General features: G+C 40.6%; 1 protein-coding gene across 16 annotated transcripts in view; it reads right to left on the minus strand.

Annotated features, from left to right (window-relative positions):
* The window catches only part of EMSY (EMSY transcriptional repressor, BRCA2 interacting), a 41789-nt gene extending 25328 nt beyond the window's left edge, over positions 1-16461 (minus strand). For 9 of the 16 annotated variants that reach the window (XM_077174476.1, XM_077174475.1, XM_077174473.1 and 6 more), the window contains exons 1-7: positions 16306-16461; positions 15233-15341; positions 11798-11897; positions 11086-11160; positions 8723-8898; positions 7333-7485; positions 2504-2763 (exon numbers count right to left, since the gene is read on the minus strand). In XM_077174476.1, coding sequence (XP_077030591.1) covers positions 2504-2763; positions 7333-7485; positions 8723-8898; positions 11086-11160; positions 11798-11897; positions 15233-15302 — 834 coding nt within the window. In that variant the 5' untranslated portion in view covers positions 15303-15341; positions 16306-16461. Of the gene's footprint in view, positions 1-2503; positions 2764-7332; positions 7486-8722; positions 8899-11085; positions 11161-11797; positions 11898-15227; positions 15342-15771; positions 16184-16305 lie in introns of those variants that run through there. The other 7 variants (XM_077174479.1, XM_077174484.1, XM_077174477.1 and 4 more) reach the window with 5 other exon arrangements.
* Positions 16462-20103: the final 3642 nt, after the last annotated feature.

The following is a 20103-nucleotide window of genomic DNA, read 5'->3' on the forward strand; positions in this document are numbered from 1 at the left end:
AGCAGGTTTGTGTCTGTCTATTCTATCTCACCTTTCAAAATTAACAGAGCAGAGCAAAGTTCAGTACCTTCTGTGTTGTGGTGTTTGTTGTCTGTGTTGAGGGCTTAGTGAAGGTTATTTTCACATGCATGAAGTATATCCAGAAAACATAAAATCCAGGTAAAAAGGTAAGTTTTAAAGTTCAAATCACAACCACTGTATTTCTGAAATACTATTCTGTCATATATGTTGAAATGATCCAAATAATCTCAACATGGGTACCAAAACTGCATCCCATGTTTTACAGCAGAGAAACTGCCTGACTTTAAACATACACACACACACAAACAAATCAAGGTGGTAATTTTGTTGTTAATGGTTCTAGCTGTTACAGTAAAATCTAATTCCCAACATATACTGAATTTAGTCCTGTCAGCTCTATTTTGAGAGATGTCAAAACTCAGTCCCTGAAAAAATAAGGTTATTATAACTGCCAGAAACTTCACTAGCTAGATTCCTTCCATGTCCTACACAGGTGACTTTATTACAAGAGAACCCAGAAACTGGAGCTGTGACATTTTAGTTGTTATGACAGCTCTTCCTCCAACCTACTAAAATGTCGAAACAATTCAAAGAGGTTGCATGCAGAAATAAAGAATTTCATTCACATCTAACAAATTACACTCAAATTGGAAATGTCCTGTTGGATATGAATGAACAAAACTGACTTTTAATTTAAAACTACTAAAGGGGATTTCTTCCACCAAAATAATCCAGTTATATTTTTTGGCATATCTAAATCCAACAAAAGAGGGCACTGTGACAAGTTCAGATACAAACACTACTCTGGCTAACAAAACAAGCACTGATTTTCCTGTCGCTGCAGATTAGTAAGACAGTCAAATAACAAAATGCAAAGTGAACTCTCAAATTTCCATGTCAGAACAAGTGGAGAGGCATAACTGCAGGAAAGGTCCTATCAACAGTCCACTCTTCTGGAGACTTGGTACACTTCATCTTTAACTTCCATGATATAACACACCCATACTTAATACAACCCTACAGATGTTTAAAGGCAGAAAATTATTCCTGCACTAATTATAACCCTAATATGCAACAGGATGGATAGGTGAAGCCCTGCAGTAGCTGTGGACTTGCTGCACTGAATTTAATTTGATGGTTTATGCTCACACATGGATTTCTCTAATACACTCATGTATTCAGGGATGAAATTTGATTAAGGACACTGTTAAAGAAGAGTGAATCAAATGAAAGCATCTTCCCTGGAGTGGGAAGAGGTCAGAAAGCCAATATCTTTATTGCACATTACTTGGTTTTAAAGTTTCCAAAAATCAAGACACAGGAACTCTGGTGATCCGAAAAGAGTCATAAAGCAATTGAGAAGACTAGTAGGACAACTGCAAATGTTTGAGCTTAATAGTCAGACTCTCACTGTTGGAAAAAAAAAAAGCTTGTTAGTGGCCAGCCTAGCGTAAGTCTGTTGGTATTGAGGCAAAATTAATTCCACAGAGACTCTATGTCTCCCTGGAGTCTGCCGTACTTAACTGTACCAAGAATCAACTTGGTCTGAAACATTCATTTTTTTTTTTAATCTTAAAAATAGAAAAATAGACACAACTGAAGTGGTAATATAGTCATGCCATACATTAGGCACTTAAAAATCGAAGTCCAGTACAAAATTTAAACAAGGAAAACCTTTTCTGCACTTTGCATTGTGGTGAAAGCTAAGCACACTCAGCTGAAATAATGCAACTGATTTTGACCACTGTAACACTGTTAATGTAGAATGAGAAATGGCACACTAGTACTGAAAGGAAAATAAAGCCCCTGGACTTTGACCAGCTCCAAGAATAAGCATTATAGATCCCAAAACACTAGTCTCTAGATAAAAGGCTCGGCAAGAGAAAGCCCATGCCACCTCTCCTGGAATTCTACTACTGCAAAGAGTAATTATAAATAAGGAAAATAGAAATAAGAAAGATTACCTTTGACCAACAGTTGTTACCATCTGAAGGCTGTTCAGTGGCCTATGTGATCCAGTTCTCAGTGGACTAGTGTCCATATCACAAAACCCAACACCACAAATGGTACTAACTGGTAACCTTGTTGGCAGTCTCACCAGACAGGCCAAGAATTGAATGAGCATGGAGACTGAATCCCCTCTCATCCCTAGAAGTGGTCCCTTCAGGTCAGGGTTGAGGCACATTGGTGGGGCAGTCTGGGGGAAGCTTGCACTCCCGCTGCCTGTGCTGTACCTGTTCTGTGGATAAAAAGAGGGCTTCAGTCTCCACGGCTGTCAATCCAGGTCCTTTCACACACAGGTGAACTAAATTCATACAAGAGTTTGGTTTTCCCTTTGCTCGTTTTAAAGAGGGATTATCTTATCCCAAGCGCAATCCTTAAAAAACAGCTAGTCAGATCACAGAAAGGAAGAGTCAAACATCACATCTTATTCATTGATAAAACCAGAATAAAGGAACATTTGGCAGCTTCCCCCACATACCTTCTGTGTTGTGGTGTTTGTTGTCTGTGTTGAGGGCTTAGTGAAGGTTATTTTCACAGGCGACATGTGTGGTGGTAAGGAGTTGGCAATGCTCTGCATTATATTACTCATTTTGGGGCTCCCACTTACAGGCACTGTGATAGTTTTAGTGACAGGAGTCACTGCCTTCGGGACTTCTTTCAGGAGAACAGGGGAAGAACTAGAAGAATTCGTTCGCCGTCTTTTGCGGGGCTTTTCATCGTCATCTGAGCAGCTGACACCTGGAAAAGAAACACTCTCTCTAAATTGTGTTTCCCCTGTCTGCAGATCTCAGTGCCTTCTGAAACACTACATCCTCTTTGAGTCTTACACCCTCTTTCAAGTAAGATAAAAAGAAATAAAGGATAAATTACATCTTATGGTCACAAACAAGCTGTATCACACCTCAGATGCTCTTAGTCCTTGATATGGGCCACACTCAGTGCCATGAATCAGGGACAAATCACCCAAAACCCCAAGCTACTCAGTTACTGGGTTACTTCATTCAGTCTGAGAGATTAAAAGAACATAAGAGCCAGTACAAGGCTTTCATTCTGTCTGCAGAAGTTCGACTAGAAGCTACACACACAAGGGGATTGGGATCATGCCACACACATTTTAGTTTAAACTTTTACACTACTTCAGGTGTTTTTTTGGTGGTGGTTTTGTTTACAGCAACTGGACTATCGAAGTTTATCCTCCTATAGCTTCCTTAGACTTCAGCTTTGCACCTACTTTCGTGTCTTATTTACCCTTACAGTACTCTTCTGCCTTTCACCTTAATACAGCATCTTGATATATAATTCTTTTTTTTATTATATAGTTTAACTGTGAAGGTCGATCCTCACTTCATCAGCTTTTGCCTTCTTCGGTGCATTTTGTGCAACAGATATAAAATGGCACCTAGCACACAATAATGAAAACCAAAAGAAGTCCAGGTTCAAAAAGAGTTCTTTCTTCCTCACAATCATATACTACACACATAGAAAAAAAAAAATCTGCTGCAATATTCAGCTCAGGAAAGGATAACAGCATGATTAATGGATCTTAAATCCAAATGAAACTTGCCGAAGTAGGCAACAGATTCATAAATTACGGAAAGGCACACGTGTCACAGACATATTTTATGAAAAATCGTTTTGCTAGGATCTTTTCTCCTGAGAAGCTGAGAAGCCTCAGAGGAAAAGAAAAACAATAATTATCTTCTGCTGTGGAATGCAACAGGTGCATCTTTGATTGGTCTCATGTGGTTGTTTTTAATTAATGGCCAATCACAGTCTGGCTGTCTCGGACTCTCTGATCAGTCACAAGATTTTATTATCATTCCATTCTTTTCTATTCCTTGCTAGCCTTCTGATGAAATCCTTTCTTCTATTCTTTTAGTATAGTTTAAATATAATATCTTATCATAAAATAATAAATCAGCCTTCTGAAAGATGGAGTCAAGATTCTTGTCTCTCTTCTCTCGTCCTGGGACCCCTGTGAACACCAGCACACACAGGTTAGTGACTTTGCAAACCTCTCGCAGCTACTCAGTAGCATTGAAGGCAGGAAGGCTCTACAGAAGGATCTGAACAAGCTGAATCCATGGGCTGAGGTTCAGCAAGGCCAAGTGCCAGGTCCTGCCCTTGGACCACAACCATCTCATGCAGAGCTACAGGCTGGGGGCACAGTGGCTTAAGGGTGGCAAGGCAGGAAGGGACATGGGAATGCTGGCCAAAGCTGTCTGGATATGAGCCAGGTGTGCCCAGGTGGGCAAGGACAATGGCACCTGGGCTGTATCAGCACTGGTGTGGCAGCAGGACCAGGGCAGTGACCATTCCCTATGCTGGGAACTGCTGAAGTACCTCCAGTCCTGGGGTCACTTCTGGGCACTGCCTTACAAGAGAGACACTGAGGTGCTGGAGCGCTTCCAGAGAAGGGAACAGAGCTGGGGAAGGGTCTGGAGCAGCAGGAGCACCTGAGGAAGCTGGGGGGACTCAGACTGGAGAAAAGGAGGTTATGGGAGGACATTCTTGCTCTCAACAACTCCCTGACAGGAGGGTGTAGCCAGATGGGGGTTGGGCTCTTCTCCCAGGTAACAAGTGAGACGACAAGAGGAAATAGCATTAAATTGTGCCAGGGGAGGTCCAGAGTAGGTATTAGAAAAAAAAACAAAAACCTCACTGGAAGAGTAGTCAGGCATTGGAATAAGTTGCCTGGGGAGACAACAGTCTGGAAGTGTTCTGGAGGTATCTGAATGAGACACTTGAGGATGTAGTTTAGGGGTGACTATGATGGTGCTGGGTTGATGGTTGGACTAGATGATCTTAAAGGTCCCTTCCAATCTTGACAAATCTGCAATCCTGTTATTTATGTTTACCATGCTAACCTGTGTCAAACCGTTTAAAAAGAAAAACAATCAAGGAGAAGCTGAACAGATACAATCTTGCCTATGCAAATGATGATTGAAAATCTTGTTCCATGTGCATGGAGCTTAAAGACAAAGAACACCACCACAGCAAAAAGCAGTCTTGCTGGTAATCAAAGCAAACTTGGTTGGTAGTCAATCTCTAGTAAGGGCCAAGATCTAATTATGGCCAATCTCTAATTAAAATTAATATTCTGGCATTCAAAAAGTGAAGATGCAAGACCTAACATGGACAAGAAACTGCCCAGCACCACAACAGGCAATTGTAGAAAAATGGTATTCTCTCTCAGCAGGAGTAGCAGCTCATTTGCAGGTACCTGTCCAAAGGCTGGCAACTGTATCTACAGAGACAGCAAAATGAACTAGGGAAGAGAAGCAAACTTCAAAAATGTAGCTTTAGTTGGCTAGAGCAGTACAAGTGAAGTGTGGATCTATAAAACCAGATTTCAAATCAATATATTATATCTTATTCTCAATCAATCAAAATATTCTAATCAATAATTTACCCTATGCCCCTGAATAAGCCTATTGGTGATCTCCCTCTATAAAGCAGAGGTTTGATTACATAACTTTAAGGTTTATTATGGACAGGCTTCTAAGTATTACTGTGAGTGCACTATAGAAACTTGTAACTATGACTGCATTAATCATATTGAATGTGCACAGTCATTTTAAAATCTCAGAATCCATTTAAATCCAAAATCCACATGCAGCTAGCATGTTAGGACACAGTTGTTATTTTGGTGGGGCACCAAGAAATAGAGAAAACTTTGTTTGTGGTCCTCATCCACAAAAAAACCCCATCAACCAATCCATCAAGACATCAGAAATTAACATTAAACTAGCAGAGCATTATTTTATGTTAAGTACAGCTCATTTCACCTCCTGTTTTCACTGCTGGGGTTTTGCAAGAATATTATTCTTATCATTTCATGTTAGAAATTGCTGTACAAGGTTTTCCACTGACATTTAGCTAAAAGGTAATACAGCTTTGACTGTAACTCACACTTGATAAGTAAGGAAGCAGAGTCATGGAAAGGTTAATGGCTCAATCAGAGTGTGACTTGGAAGAGGTTACACCACAGACCAGTGGCAAAGTCCTGACTGTAACTCAGATCTCCCAAATCTGCTCCTAAGCAGGTTTGTTAAAATCAATGCGACTGGTGTAACATACTCTGAAAGACACACAATTCTTTAAAAAAAAATAATAAAAACAATAACAACAAAACAAAGCACATGAAGTAGGGGGAAAAAAATTAAATCTAGGGACAGACAATGAAAATTATCATCCCTGTATCATGTGCCTAGACTTATTTGATATTCATTATCATGTAGTAATTCAATAAAGCCTACATTAAAATTTTTAAGATGTTAAGAATGTTTTCCCCTGAATCTTCAAACTAAACCCAAGTGATTAGTGCATAGATCAGAAAAATGAAAACTCAATGGAATGGGTTTCATGGGTTGACAGAGCCATTAACAAGGGGTTTTTTTTGCAAGTAACATTAAATTTATGTACTAAGTGGCATTTCTGATTAGCTAGAAGCTTATACAGATGTATAGATATAGCATAAAGATAATAATTTTTAATAATTAAATATTTTTAAATATTAAAGGTACACAGAGCAAGCATAAAAATAGCATTTATCTACTTCTAAATAGCATTTATCTACTATTAATCTTTACTTGTTGTTTTGATAGAATCAAGTAAGAACTGAAGGAAACATTTGAATAGTAAAATAAAACTACCCATGATGGGGGCATATATATGAGAACATAATCTGCTTTTAGAACTAGCTGACTTGCTAGCCAAACAAAGATGGGGACACATACACCCTCTGAAGAAAAAAGACTGTTTCTAGATTCTATGTCCTGAATTTCCATATTTAATTACATGAAGATGGGTCTCTGGTAAGAATTCGTAAGAAGTTTCTGCAGCTGCCAAGGAACACAAGCTTCACTAAGACTGACTTCCAGGTAAATCACAAAATGGTCAGATACTGTATGTAAGCATAAACCCCTGCCAAACCGCATCCAAAAATAAAAAACTTCTATGTCAACTGTGGAAGTAGAAAAGAGGGACCTTTTCTAATTCAACTAAGTGACTACTATGCATAATTCTCAAAAAGATGGATCAGAAATTCACTGATATACAGAAATGTCTACATTTAATTTTCAAACTATTTTTCACTTGTCGTCCTTGCAGCATTTTGCAGTGAGTGGATTTATCCTGACCACTATTTATCTGAAAAAGGGAAGCAATAAATTCATTCTCTAGACTAAACGAAGGCACAAAGGCCTGAAATGACTTGCCCAATGTTGGAGTGTTTAATTTGGTCTATGCCTCAGCCATGTTCTCCCTTTCTTTCCCTTTTGTTAATCAGGTGCTAGTATCACTTACTTTTGACGTAAACAGTACTTCCACTTGGCAAGACGACTACATTGGAGGCTGGACTGGCAGGTCTGGGGGACTTCACTGTCGCTACACTGCCACTTGGAACAGGGGTAGATGTTGGGGTTGAAGTGGTACTTGTGTAGGAATAGCAAACCACCACTGAAGAGGAGAAAAGACACCTTCCATATAACTGAAGTGCAGAATCCCATTATTCTATCACTATTTTTACAACTGAAATGGAAGCCAAAGACTCACTGGGTTTACTATCTGTGGTTTTGCCTCTGCATTCCTGTTACTGCGGAATATTGCCCAGTTTGAGCTAAGCATGGCCATGAGATTAATGGTCTTCAAAGACAACACAAAAATCTAAACTCCTGTCCTCCCATCCCCAAAAATCTGTGCTGCCAATGTGAAAATTTTGTACTGATCTTTGCTTTACTTTATAATTTGTTATTTTTACTTTTAGCACTAATTCAATATCTTGATCTTTTTGCTTTTCTATAAGTGATCACATCTAGACAAGTAACTGACAGAAAAGTGTTATTGTCTCAACAGTACATCAGTTGAAAAAACCAAAATATTCGTTCTGTAGTGAAGAACTGATTGTGCTCATCAGCTTTTTTAAACCACTGCTTTTAAGTAATAACACAATGAAGCAGTACTTCTCACAATACCAGGGTAAAACAGCTTGTTTCAAGAAGTGCTACACATTCCCCAGTTGTATGAAGCCTAATTCAAGCCTGCTGAGCCAAGCTAGTTGGAATGTGTACTACCATTATTTAGAAAGCATAGGAAAAGCAGAAAGCAACCTTTTTACTTGTTCCCACAGTACATTTAATCTGAAGGAAAAAACCCAAAGTTGTATTTTCTTGATTTTAACCAAAACCTACTTGCACTCTTAAAACAAAACATTCTGAAACAGCTTTCATCACTTACAGAGCTTTACAAAATCTAGCCATTAGTCCAAGTTTTTAAAGTTTACAGAGCTGAAGAAGTTAATCAGTGAATGTCATTTCCTGACAAACTGGACTCTTTATATTTCAGTTGCTAGAGTGTCAGTAATACAAAGCAGTCAGATTAATGCTGCAGATACCACAAAGGTATCTTTGAAAAAGAGATATTTTATATTTCTGTGACTAATGTTTGGTAAGAAAGATTTGGATTTTTTTTTATAGGTTCATAGAATGGTTTGGGTTGGAAGGAACTTTAAAGCTCACCGAGTTCCAACCCCCTGCCATCAGCAGAGACTCCTTCCGCTAGACTGAGTTGCTCCAGGTCCTGTCCAACCTGGCCTCAAAAAAATATCTTTAACACTTAAAATCTAAGACACCAGTTTCTATTGTGACGTTGTTTTTACATTCCCATAGATTGAAGCAGAGCTCCATCTTTCTCTCACCTTCTTTGTTTCCGGTTTCTGCAGGAACTGGCAGAGACGCATTGTGCTGGATGGCTGCGTTGGCAACAGCGTTGGCGGTGACAGTGAAAGCTGTTTGTGGCACGAGCCGTGGCATCAGCGGCACCAGCCGACGACCTTCTATGGACCACTCAGAAGAGCTGTTTGGTCCAGACATACTAAACAGAAATGCATACTCTGTAAGTATTTTGGCTTTCGAGTACATTTCTTTTCAATAGTGCAAGTGTAAAAGGCAGTTTAAGACATACTAGAGCACTAATACTCAACTTTCTTTATTTCATGAAAGCCCTTCCATTTTTGTCACTTGATATAAAACCCTTCCCGTTTTAAATTGAAAAGTTGACTCTTCTTTTGTTGTTTTGTTTTACAGAGCTGTTCAAGGGCCAGAGGTGTGTGAATGCCATACTCAAATCTCCTACATTAGGTTAGCTACTATTCAGTTGCTGTACTCTCTACTTCTGGACTATGAAAATACCAAGAAACCAAACAGATATCATAAAATACTATTGAAATGGATTATGTTACAGGGAAAAACTCTCAGTTTCTAAGGCAAATTTTGTTTTACCTGAACAGAAGAGTTTCTGATGCTTGTAAAAGTAGTCCCAAACAAGGTGACAGAACATGAGATGATTTAAATGCACCCTCAGCATCTTTCTGAACAGAAAGCTGTCTTCTGCTCTAGTTTGCTCTTAATCTCAGTACTTACACCCACACTAGAATGCTTCATAAAAACACCATTCTTATCTAGATGGAGAAATATTTTTGACTGTTTTACATGAGTCATTTGTCAAATCAGCAAAACCAAAATGGCAAATTATTTTTCAATGCTATGATGTTTTTAAGCAAATCAACCCGTTTAATGTATTAATATATTCTAAAAGATAACTTCTCACATGAAATATTTCAAGCAAATTGCAGCAAGAGCTACTACAAAGTAGTTTGTAAAATGCAGAGTATCTGCTCTGTTATTAAATCTTGGTATGCTTCAGCATGCCTCATACATATGCATATTGTATAAAGAGAGCTACATAAGCTAAGGAAAAGATACATTTTAAAAACAAAAAATAAAGGGTACAAAAGGTAGCAAAGTAGCTTTCCTAATGAGTTAAGAGAATTATCTAAGTCAAATACTATATTACCAACCATCACTCATAAGGAATCACCATAGGAAAAATAAAGAAAATCAGCAGTTCAAAACTGCACCTTGTCTGGATTATAATATTTCATTGAAGTGCAAGACCTCAGGACAAACTATTCATGCTTTGCAAAATGCTAAGACTAGAAGTACTACCTAAAAGGAAAACTTGATTCAGGAGAAGAATCCTTATTTGATAACTACATGCTTTTCACTATTCCCCCCCCTTTATTTAAAGGGGTGTAAGGACGTTGGTGGCTTTTGTTTGGTGAACAGCATACTTCTAAATCTTTAAACTTGAAAATTAAAACTTAAAGTCTTTCCACAGCACTAAACCAGTTTGCTGATTTTGACTAGACTTGGATCAAACAATTGCTAACTACAAGTGTCCTGCTATTCATATTATTTCCTTTCTTTTCTCTTCACAACACCAAAGCTACAACAGTCAAACATAAAAAAGTCAACGGCTGTAACACAGAATAAGAAAAATATACAGACACAATGCAGCTCTGTTTAAAGACAGTCCTTAACAGTAAGACTATTAAGTAATTACCAAAAATACAAAGCCACCTGGTCTACTGCTCCTCCACCTCTCAAAATCGTGTGGAGCTTGTGAAAGCAAATGCAAGGAGGAACCAGCCCAGCTGATGCCAGCACAGCAGCTGCATCGCTGAGAGTGGTGGACACTGATGTCATCAGCTTGCTGCAGCTTTTTCTACTCTGATCATTTTTTCCTTTCTATGCTGATACTCTGTTTTACACTAATCTGCCACCTTTCTTCCTCTCTTTGTCTTTCTTATGTAGTTTTCTCTTTCTTCTTAATACAGCCTTTCCAAACTGATTAAAATAAAACTAAAAGCAAAACAAACAAACAAACAAAAGCAAATATGTTCATCCTACTTAGGAGTATCTGTATTTTCTCCATTCTCTGTTTATTCTGGTCTATCTTACAGAATGGTCTCCATGCCAAAAAACTGTTTCTTACATTGCACTTGCACAGTGAATGGGATAGCCTTGGATCCAAAATGTAATGGTACAATGTAAATGTAAATAACTGTTTAGGTCCTTGTATATCTTCATCCATACAGTGTTTTAACTACTGGTTCTTTAAACCACCATCAAGCCTCAAAATTCTACCATTCAGTTAAGGCATAATGGATTTCCCAAAAGGTACTTTTGCAAATCAGTGACAAAATTACTTGGAACTTACTTGTGTGCAATTGTTGTTAATCGTTCATCATTTACTGCTCTCCGAACTTCGGCACGATGTCGCTCTGTTGAAATACTATTAAAAAAACAAGTGTATTTTAATCAGAGGAAAATATGAGCATTCATCTAAAAATTCCAGCTAAAATTAAACTTATGAATAATTTATCTAAGAGAAGAAAGGGGACAGCACTTTACACTTAAGAGACTGTCACTTAACCCTTGCTGTCACAGAGAGAATTAATCGTATTATTGCTCAAAAATATTACTGAAGAATGAAAAGAACATTACTGTTCAAAGGGTATCCTTGAAAAACAGCTAGAATCCAACCTCCTAATGAGATCAATACATTTAAAGGATAAGGCAGAAAAGTTCACACAGGACACACAGCATTCTTTCTTGAGGTACCTTGGGTTCAAAGACCTAGGAGTTCCACCTAGACAAAACCCCAAGCCAGTGTACATTCACAACCTGGCTGTAACCCTTTTAACATTCAATATCCCAAAAAGTACCAACGAACCAGTAAGGCTTCTACCACTGAAGGATGGTTGTTTTCCTAATTAAAAACTCCAAGGAGAACAGGAATGAAACCTTGGCAACATGGAGAATTACTTCTCCAAATTTGGATTTACGTTGTGATCCCAGTGAAAGAAAAAGCATGTAACACCTTAAAAGAAAACAGGTCATAGTTCTTAGTTTGAAAAGACCAGGTTTACCTAAGCACTTTAGAGAGTTCTCCAAGAAGATCCTTCTTCTCTTTTGTAAGGTCTCCCTGTGCACGTAAGGCACTGATGACACCTGCATAGGCCTCCAGCTCTGAAGAATTAGAGTGAATAATATTTCCATTTAATGCTCACAGCAAAGGGGAAAAAATATTGTTTTTCATATTACTGACAGCATTCTAATAATTTTCAAAATCATTAAGTGTAACATGTCTTTCAATTATTTAGTGCTATTTCAAAAGAGATTGATGATTTGGAACTCTCTCGGTCAATTACTCTGCAGCATAAAACATTTCTATGAAACAACTGTCTCATCACAGAGGATTATCCAGTTTACAAACCCAAATGAATGTGTCAAGCTCTCTCTGACCTGACAATTCAGGCAAAAAGCTTGAAGAAATTGTTTGGAGAGTAGTTCAGAATTCTCTTCACACGTATCATTATTACGAGTTCTATGGAAAAGCTTGGCTTGAGATAAAAATACACTATCAAAAGAGCAACTGGTTTTCTTGGAATGCCTTTCCCTAATCAGCATGGAGAACATCAGCTCTAGTTTGTTAAATACGATCATCATAATCTTTTTTGCCTATTTACTTGATATGGTACAACTGCTTGAATCTGAAAGAAACGCAACACAATGAATTAAACCTGCTCAACACAAAGTAAACAATCCAGCTATTCTTAAACACAGAACTACCACAAAGACTAACTCACAAAAATACAGCGCTGATTTACCAGAAATGTGTAATTCCAGGTGACTGAGATGTCATGTCAACAGCACTTTAAAAAAATCAAAACGTAAAAGGCTACTGATATTTTTGAAATTTTTCCTACTAGCCAGGGTGAGGCTACATCTAATGCAAATAATGAATCCTGCTAATTTGGCAAAGAATGACTCGCTATTCTCAGCTTCACACTGTTTAGGGAAACCCAAAACAAAAATTCTCTTGATCCTTACACAGGTGCCTTTCATTTGACACTTCCATTTCAGCAGCTAACCCCAACAACCCCACAACAGATCCCAGTTACCCAAAACCAAGAATAAAAGGTGCAGGCCAAAACCTAACATTGCTGAAATTTGCTGCAAAAAAAAAAGACTGATGCTTTTCTGAAAAGTTTCGTTTTAGGATTCCAAAGAGCTAATTTCCAAATGAAATCAAGGAATTGTGCTGAAAAGAAGTTCTACTCTCCTGTCCCAATTAAGCAGATAAAACAAAAAGCAGAGTAATTTTGGTTAACTATGCAGCCTGCACAGGGATGCTGAGTGACCTACAGAAGCATTTACAGCTTCAGTTATAAAACATTCACTAATTAATGCAATGGTTATTACTAATATCAATATTTATTTAGACAACCATGGTACAATATTCATGATACTTATTATTTTCCTCTGTTAACAACTCGAAGTAATTCTCAGATGCAACCATATAATTATTTATCGAGGGCAGACTTTTTTTTCTTTTTGCATTATAAATAAAGAGCCTCTACACTATAGCTATAAAAATGCACATTCTGGTCTTTTGGAAGCTAGCAAGGATTACAGAACAGCTGTAACTTCCTCTCTTTTGTGTTTATGCAGCAACACAAAACACATGAACTAGCTAAAATGGGTTTGGCAAGTAAACATCATTATTGCTAGTGTTAGGTGCTACAATCATCACCTCGTTCAGTAATAAACCACAACGAACACCAGGTCCTGCATTCCTCAAGATGCATTTCAGCCTCACCTACATCCCTGCTTCACTCTTTACAGAGCATTCCCACTACTGCTGTGCCATTAGCCAAATTAGGTGTTGGGCTGTGAGCTGGAAAAGCAGGACCCTCTAAAGTAGATGGCTATTGCTGCATGTGACTGTCACACAGCTACCGCTGCCACTGCCTGTGCTCCTTCACCCCCAGTCCCGCGGTGTGCCTCCTCTCAGCCCACAGAGGCAGGGCCCCCTTGTGGGGACACAGCTCATGCCAGCAAAACAAAAATTAGTATTTTTGAATTTTTTTCCCTTTCTTTCAGCGTAGGTTATGTAATAGAAGGAGGTGTAGCTGCAGTTCTGCTTGGCTCAGCTGCACCAGCAAGGTTCTGCCAGCACACCACTGTTAGCTCGGGTGAAAGTTTTTTTTCCAGGCTTCCAGCCAGCACAGCTACGTTAATGAAACTTAGTAGCACAAATCTGGTCAAAAGCTTTTGGCACTCTGAGCTTTCTCCTAGTTTCTGTACTTCTTGAGCCTTGCTTAAGACTTAGGGTTGTCACTTTAACAGACAGTACAGCTTGTTGCAACCTTGTGTGCAACATGTATCACTGTTCCGACAGCATGCATACCCCACATTGCCAACAAATTAAATAAAAAGGGCAAAGGGAGGGAAAATAAATTCTCAACTCTCAAAAAATAAAGTGGATGGCTCCACCATGTATGAGAACCTTGGTACAGTTAAGAAATACAGCACACCATCTCTTAGCAGTCAAACAAAATGAGAGCACGAAAAGCTGTCACTTGACAGTCACAGGAAGTTAGAGGGAGCCTCAACTTTCTTCTTGACATCATCTCCTAGATTATGGTCCTCAGAAGAAACTGAAAAATATAAGGCTTTTTTCTTTTCTCATCTAGTATCATTTAACTGGCAAAACTCTAAACCCTTAATTACACAAATTCAGCCATAAGAACTCAAAACCAACTATGCTGGATCAGAGCAAAGGTCTAACAAAGGATTCTCTCCCCTGCAGTAGCCAAAAGCAGGTAAGTGAGGAAAGAGCAAATGTTTTTAGTACTTTCCAAAACACAGAAGCATCTCCCTCATACACTTAGATCTACAAGGACAGAGCACAAAAATATCTTCCAGTGTCTTGGGGAGGGGCCTCAAATACTGAGCTACATTTGAAACAATGAAAAAGATTCCTGTGGTTATGGCTGTTGAGTGAGGACATCATTTTCCCACTTCCCTGACAACCTGTGTAACTGCAAATCACAAACAGCATTTTTTTAAATCCTGTTTTATGTCTTCACAATAATAACTTCAATACTTGATTCATCCCTACAGGGACAGTTAAACCAGGATTCCACTATGTTTTTTTGGGGTACAAAAAGGTGTCTAATACAGAACTGGGGGAAAAAAAAACCAACCCCAAAGGTTCTCTTTGAAAATTTTGCTGCATGTTAATAGTGACAGAAAAACCCAGCCCTGCAACACAGCAACTAGGACATCCAGGAGAGATTCAACCACATCAAAACAATTCTTCTCTACTCATTTTGCCAGGGCTGAGAGTGTCAGCCAAACATAACTTTAAGCCAGGGCTGTCAAACCAATGACACATGGAAAACACAGGAGATAACTTGCAAGTTGCCTGTAGACATATTAAAATATTTCATGCAAGCAGCATGAAGGCAAATCTTAAAAGGGCAAAATACAGACCCACAAATTGTATCTTACTGTACCCAGTTTGCGAAGGATCCTCTTGCACTCATCCCTACTGAGGTCCAGAAGAGTAGGCCACACCACAGGCATCCTTCCCTTGTGTCTGTGCTCCCACAGAGCTCAGCCTCGCTGCAAAAGGAATATAAACGCTCAAGCCCATCATTTATTGATTTCCCAAGCCGATTAATGTGAACTCCTCAGCCTGCTCACAACTCCACCGACACATTCGCTCCCATCCCCGCCACAATCTTTGTAGTGGCATGAAGGAATTCGGCAGTTTCACAAGAGCATGCACTTCCTATGCTCTCTAGCTCAAATGCATCACACAAGCCTTTTTACAGTGTCCTATCTCCTTCTGAAGCCTATTTTTTTTCAGGCTGAAACGCTCTCCGAAATGATGTTTAAGTCTCCTCCCTCTCTTTATGCAGAGTACCTATTAAAAGAATTCTTCCAGCGAACCGCACGCTCCCCTTCCCCCCGGAGAACGCGTTTTGCGCCAGCCTATATTATATGACAGGATAGCAAAAACATGATGTGTGAAAATTTGCTCTCCACATACCAACACCAGCCCCCTCCCCCAAAAAATCAGCCAAACACGGGAACCCCTCGATCCCAACGAAGCGAGATTTCGTGGGTGGCGGGGAGAGAGGGCGCATCTCCGCGATGCGACGAGGATAATAAAGGGAAAAGCGCAGCCGGAGGCGAGTTGGGCAAGGGGGGCTTGGGCCGGGCAAGGAGCGGGGGTGGGAGGGCTGGGCACCGGGAACAAAAGCCCCGACGCCGTCGCAGCTTCCAGCGTGGGCTCGGAAGGGGGGAGGGTCTCCTACAAGGACGCCCGAAGGCAGCCGCCACCGAGGCATCCCCGCCCGCCCTGCCCGGCCCAGGGCCCTGGCCGGAGCCAGCGACGCTGCGTTCCCGCCGAGATCGGGGAAAGAGAGAGAGGGAGCGGGCGGCGGCTGGCGCTGCTTCCCGGCATCGGCCGGGGCGCTGCCCTGGGCCCGTAAGGGGGCGGCGGGTCCCCGCCGTCCCGGAAACGGAGCTGCCCCTCTCCCTGAGGCGGACCGCCCCGGGTGTGGCGGGGAGCAGGACCCACCTGCCCGGCCGTGCCCAGCACATCGAAGGCTCCGCAGCAGCCGCACCCCTCCCCCCCGCCGCTCGCCAGTGCCGGGCTCGGGTTTGTTTAGTGGCGGCGGCGACGGCGTTTACTCGGGCCAAGATGGCGGACGGGAGCGCTACGCATGCGCAGGCGCCCCGAGGTACGCTAGGAATTGTAGTCTCTGCCGCCCCTCTGCCGTGAGGAGCTGGAGGAAACGGGTGCCAAGATGGACGCTCGAATGAACACTGCGCATGCGCATTGACGAGGAGCATGCTGGGAACGATAGTTCTCTCGGTGTTAATGCGTAGGAAGCGGCGCCCACCGTCCCGCCGTGGCTCGGCGGGCGGGTACGGGCAGCCGGAAGGGACAAAACACGTTGCGCGTTCTCTGCCGGGCTGGGGCGCGCTGGGGCGGTTCGAACGCAGCCGCGTATCGCAGAAGTCTAGGAAATAACAGCTGGCCACCACTCCTGGAACGAAATATGGCAGGGGAGAACATCATCCCGACGCCATTGGGCTATCTGCAGTTTTCTAACTTGAAACGGATGCAGGTGGCGCGCGGGGCTGCAGCAAAGCGCTTGTAGGGAACAATAAGGGAATAAATTCCGCACCTACAGCCCCGTCACAGCCGCTCCGGGTGTTTCTGTTCCCCCAAGAAGAGCAACCACCTGTGAAAAATGCGTATTTTATGATTGGCTTTCGCAAATATTAAAATGAATATTATATGTGTTATGTTAGAAAGTTATGCTGTATTAATTTCTTAAGTAGTGTCTTAAACATAGTTTTAGGTTATAAAAAATGTTAAAATAGAAACTATGCTATGTAAGATACTTTTTTAAAAGAAAGGACTTGCAACGAGATAGCAGCCACAGGACACCTAAATCTTTCAGAGAAAGAGAATTTATTGCCCCATTATCAAGAGAAACGAACTTCTTTCCGCCTTGCTCAGGATTAGAGATGCCGTCAGGATTCAGAGGAAGAAGTTGACACTGACCAGACAGAATCCTGTGTTTGAATGGAATTTATGCATCATGTATGAGGTGTATGAATATGCAACAGGCTGTTGCTTTTAAGGGTTAATCCTCTGTTAATGGGTGTACTTTTTCGGGCTTATTTTGCCCAGAAAAAGGTCCCTGGACGTCCGTAACTCTTTGTTTTTATTGTCTCATATTATCCTAATCCAAATTTTCCAAAATTTTATTACTCTAATTATATTGCTATTTTTATAACCAAATGATCAAATTTTTTGTAACTCAAATGATCAAATATTATGGTGACCTGATGAGCAACACTCTTCAAGTTGTTGTGATCTCTCTTGTGCCTTCATTTCAAATTTTTATAATGCACTTTAAAAACTAACAACAGACAATGATATATAACAGCTAGGCATTATGTGCAGGGTGCTGAGGCCCTGGCACAGGTTGCCCAGGGAAGCTGTGGCTGCCCCATCCCTGGAAGTGTTCAAGGCCAGGTTGATGGGGCTTGGAGCAACCTGGTCTAGTGGAAGGTGTCCCTGCCCATGGTAGGGGGCTGTAACCAGGACATCTTTCAGGCCCCTTCCAATCAAAATCACTCCAGGATTCCATGATTAATTTTATAAAAGCATGCTGCTGGGTATTCTTTTTAAGAATTTGCTCAATTATATACATTTAAACAAAATCTCTTCCTCCTTTCAGAAGGGGAAAGAAATGACCATCAATCTCTACTTCTTTTTAATATGTTCTCTACAACCCAACAATTTCAGATTCCCCATTGGCTTAAGCAATATGAATCTCATAAGTAACTGGTCTAATTAATCACACTTTTTGGGTGCTAAGAATATTCTGTCTCACCACACTTATTTTTGTCCTCAAAGACAATGGAAGAGAGAAGGAAGCAAGCTTGGAAGCCTCAGCTGTGAGATGGCCCAAGGAAGAGCTCTGATTTTCCCAGAGAGGTGATTTGTATGCAGCTCAGGTCACCGGGACAAAGCTGTGTTTCTCAGCTCTTTAGGGGCTCATAGGAAATGAGTGGAGCAGCCTCTCCGTACTTCTCACTGGGTTATTAACTGCATCTCCCCTGCATCACTGCAGCCTGATTGATACAGGCTCTGCAACAATCCCTTTTCTTCAGAACAGCTTCTCATGGATTGAAGAGAGGTGCTTCAGCTTGGTACTGTATGGGAACCAGGCACAGCTACGACAGCTGCTGCTTTTATTAGGTAAACAGTGAATTTCCAGCTTCCAAGAGACTTATGCTAGTAATTTTAAAAGTATAATTGGAAAATCAAAGGAAAAACTGTATTGGTTTCAGTATGCCAGCAATTGAGAAAGAAGTAGAAAAAATCCACTATGCTTTTGATACTAAGATGAACGTAACACGATAGATAATTTCAAATATTAGGGAATTTAAGGATAGTTTAAAGTATCTTCCATGTCTTGCATAAGAGAGAAATAGACTAGATTCTAATATGAGTTTAATTGACCTTTGTTTCCCAGTGGCTTAATCAATGGAGTTTCCACTTACCCTAATAGGTTATTCAGTGACTCAATACATTTTCCTAACATGAGCATCTCTGTTTTAATGGCATTCTTCTTCCCTCAAACCACTGGTAATCTCTCTTCCTCCTCAAACACTTTCCCATCACATTTTTCCTCCTGGCTAAGAGAAAAGCAGAAGCCACAACAATACCTCGGTGCTGGCAGCTTACAGAGGAGCTTTTTATACACAGCCTTGTAAGACAGATTGTCAGCCAGGACTATTTGTATTTAAAATCACAAAGATATTTCAACTACTTTTACTAAAGATAACTTTGTGTTGCCAATCAATAGATATTTCCCCCCCTATTGTAAGCATATTCTATTCATCAAATGCTTTGTTTTAAAAATCCTAAGAGCTTCTGAGCTGTAAGTATCTTAATTCAGCAAACATTAAAAAATGCATCAAAATGCCACTGTGTATAGAGTTAAGCATCTATTTAAACAGTTTGCTACACTGAGGCAAACTCAACAACGGAACCTCAGCTAATGAAAAAATCACTTGTGACATTTTGTGACATATCAAAGCAGGAATTAAACCTGGTACCCTCTGCAATCTTGGGAGGCAGATAAAAACCTCAGTCCTCTTTGTGGCTTGCTGTATTGGCAAAGAACATATAAATTTGCCTGCTCAGAACAGGAAATTAAGGAATGAAGCAAAGTATTGAAGTTATTGCTCCACTGAGCCACTTGAGTCCTTATCTATGGCCACATATGTGTTACACAAACACTGGGTATCTCTAACAAGCTTCTGCCATTCAAAGAATATATATATATTCCAGATATATATCCCAGACCAGCAATTAGCAGAATTCAGTCACACTGGGAGCCAATTTGCCCTGTATTCTAGGGAAGCTTGCATTTTCTTTTTCAAGTTGCACTTTGAACCCATCCACAGAGTGTCTATTGCTTTAAAGTTCAAATCAACTCACCAACAAATTACTTGCTGGTGAGGGGCTTGGAACACAAGCCCTGTGTGGAATGATTGAGGCAGCTGGGGCTGTTTAGCCTGGAGAAAAGGAGACTCAGGGTGACCTTATCACTCTCTACAACTTCCTGAAGGGTGGCTGCAGCCAGGTGAGGGTTTGTCTCTTTCTCCAGGCGGCAACTGACAGAATGAGAGGACACAGTCTCAAGCTGCATCAAGGGAAATATGGATTAGATATTAGGAAAAAGTTTTTTACAGGAAGAGTGATAAAGTACTGGAATGGTCTGCCTGGGGAGGTGGTGGAGTCACCATCCCTGGATGTGTTTAAAAAAGACTGGATGTGGCACCCGGT

The sequence above is a fragment of the Agelaius phoeniceus genome, chromosome 2, assembly GCF_051311805.1.
Source record: "Agelaius phoeniceus isolate bAgePho1 chromosome 2, bAgePho1.hap1, whole genome shotgun sequence".
NCBI classification, from domain to species: Eukaryota; Metazoa; Chordata; class Aves; order Passeriformes; family Icteridae; genus Agelaius; species Agelaius phoeniceus.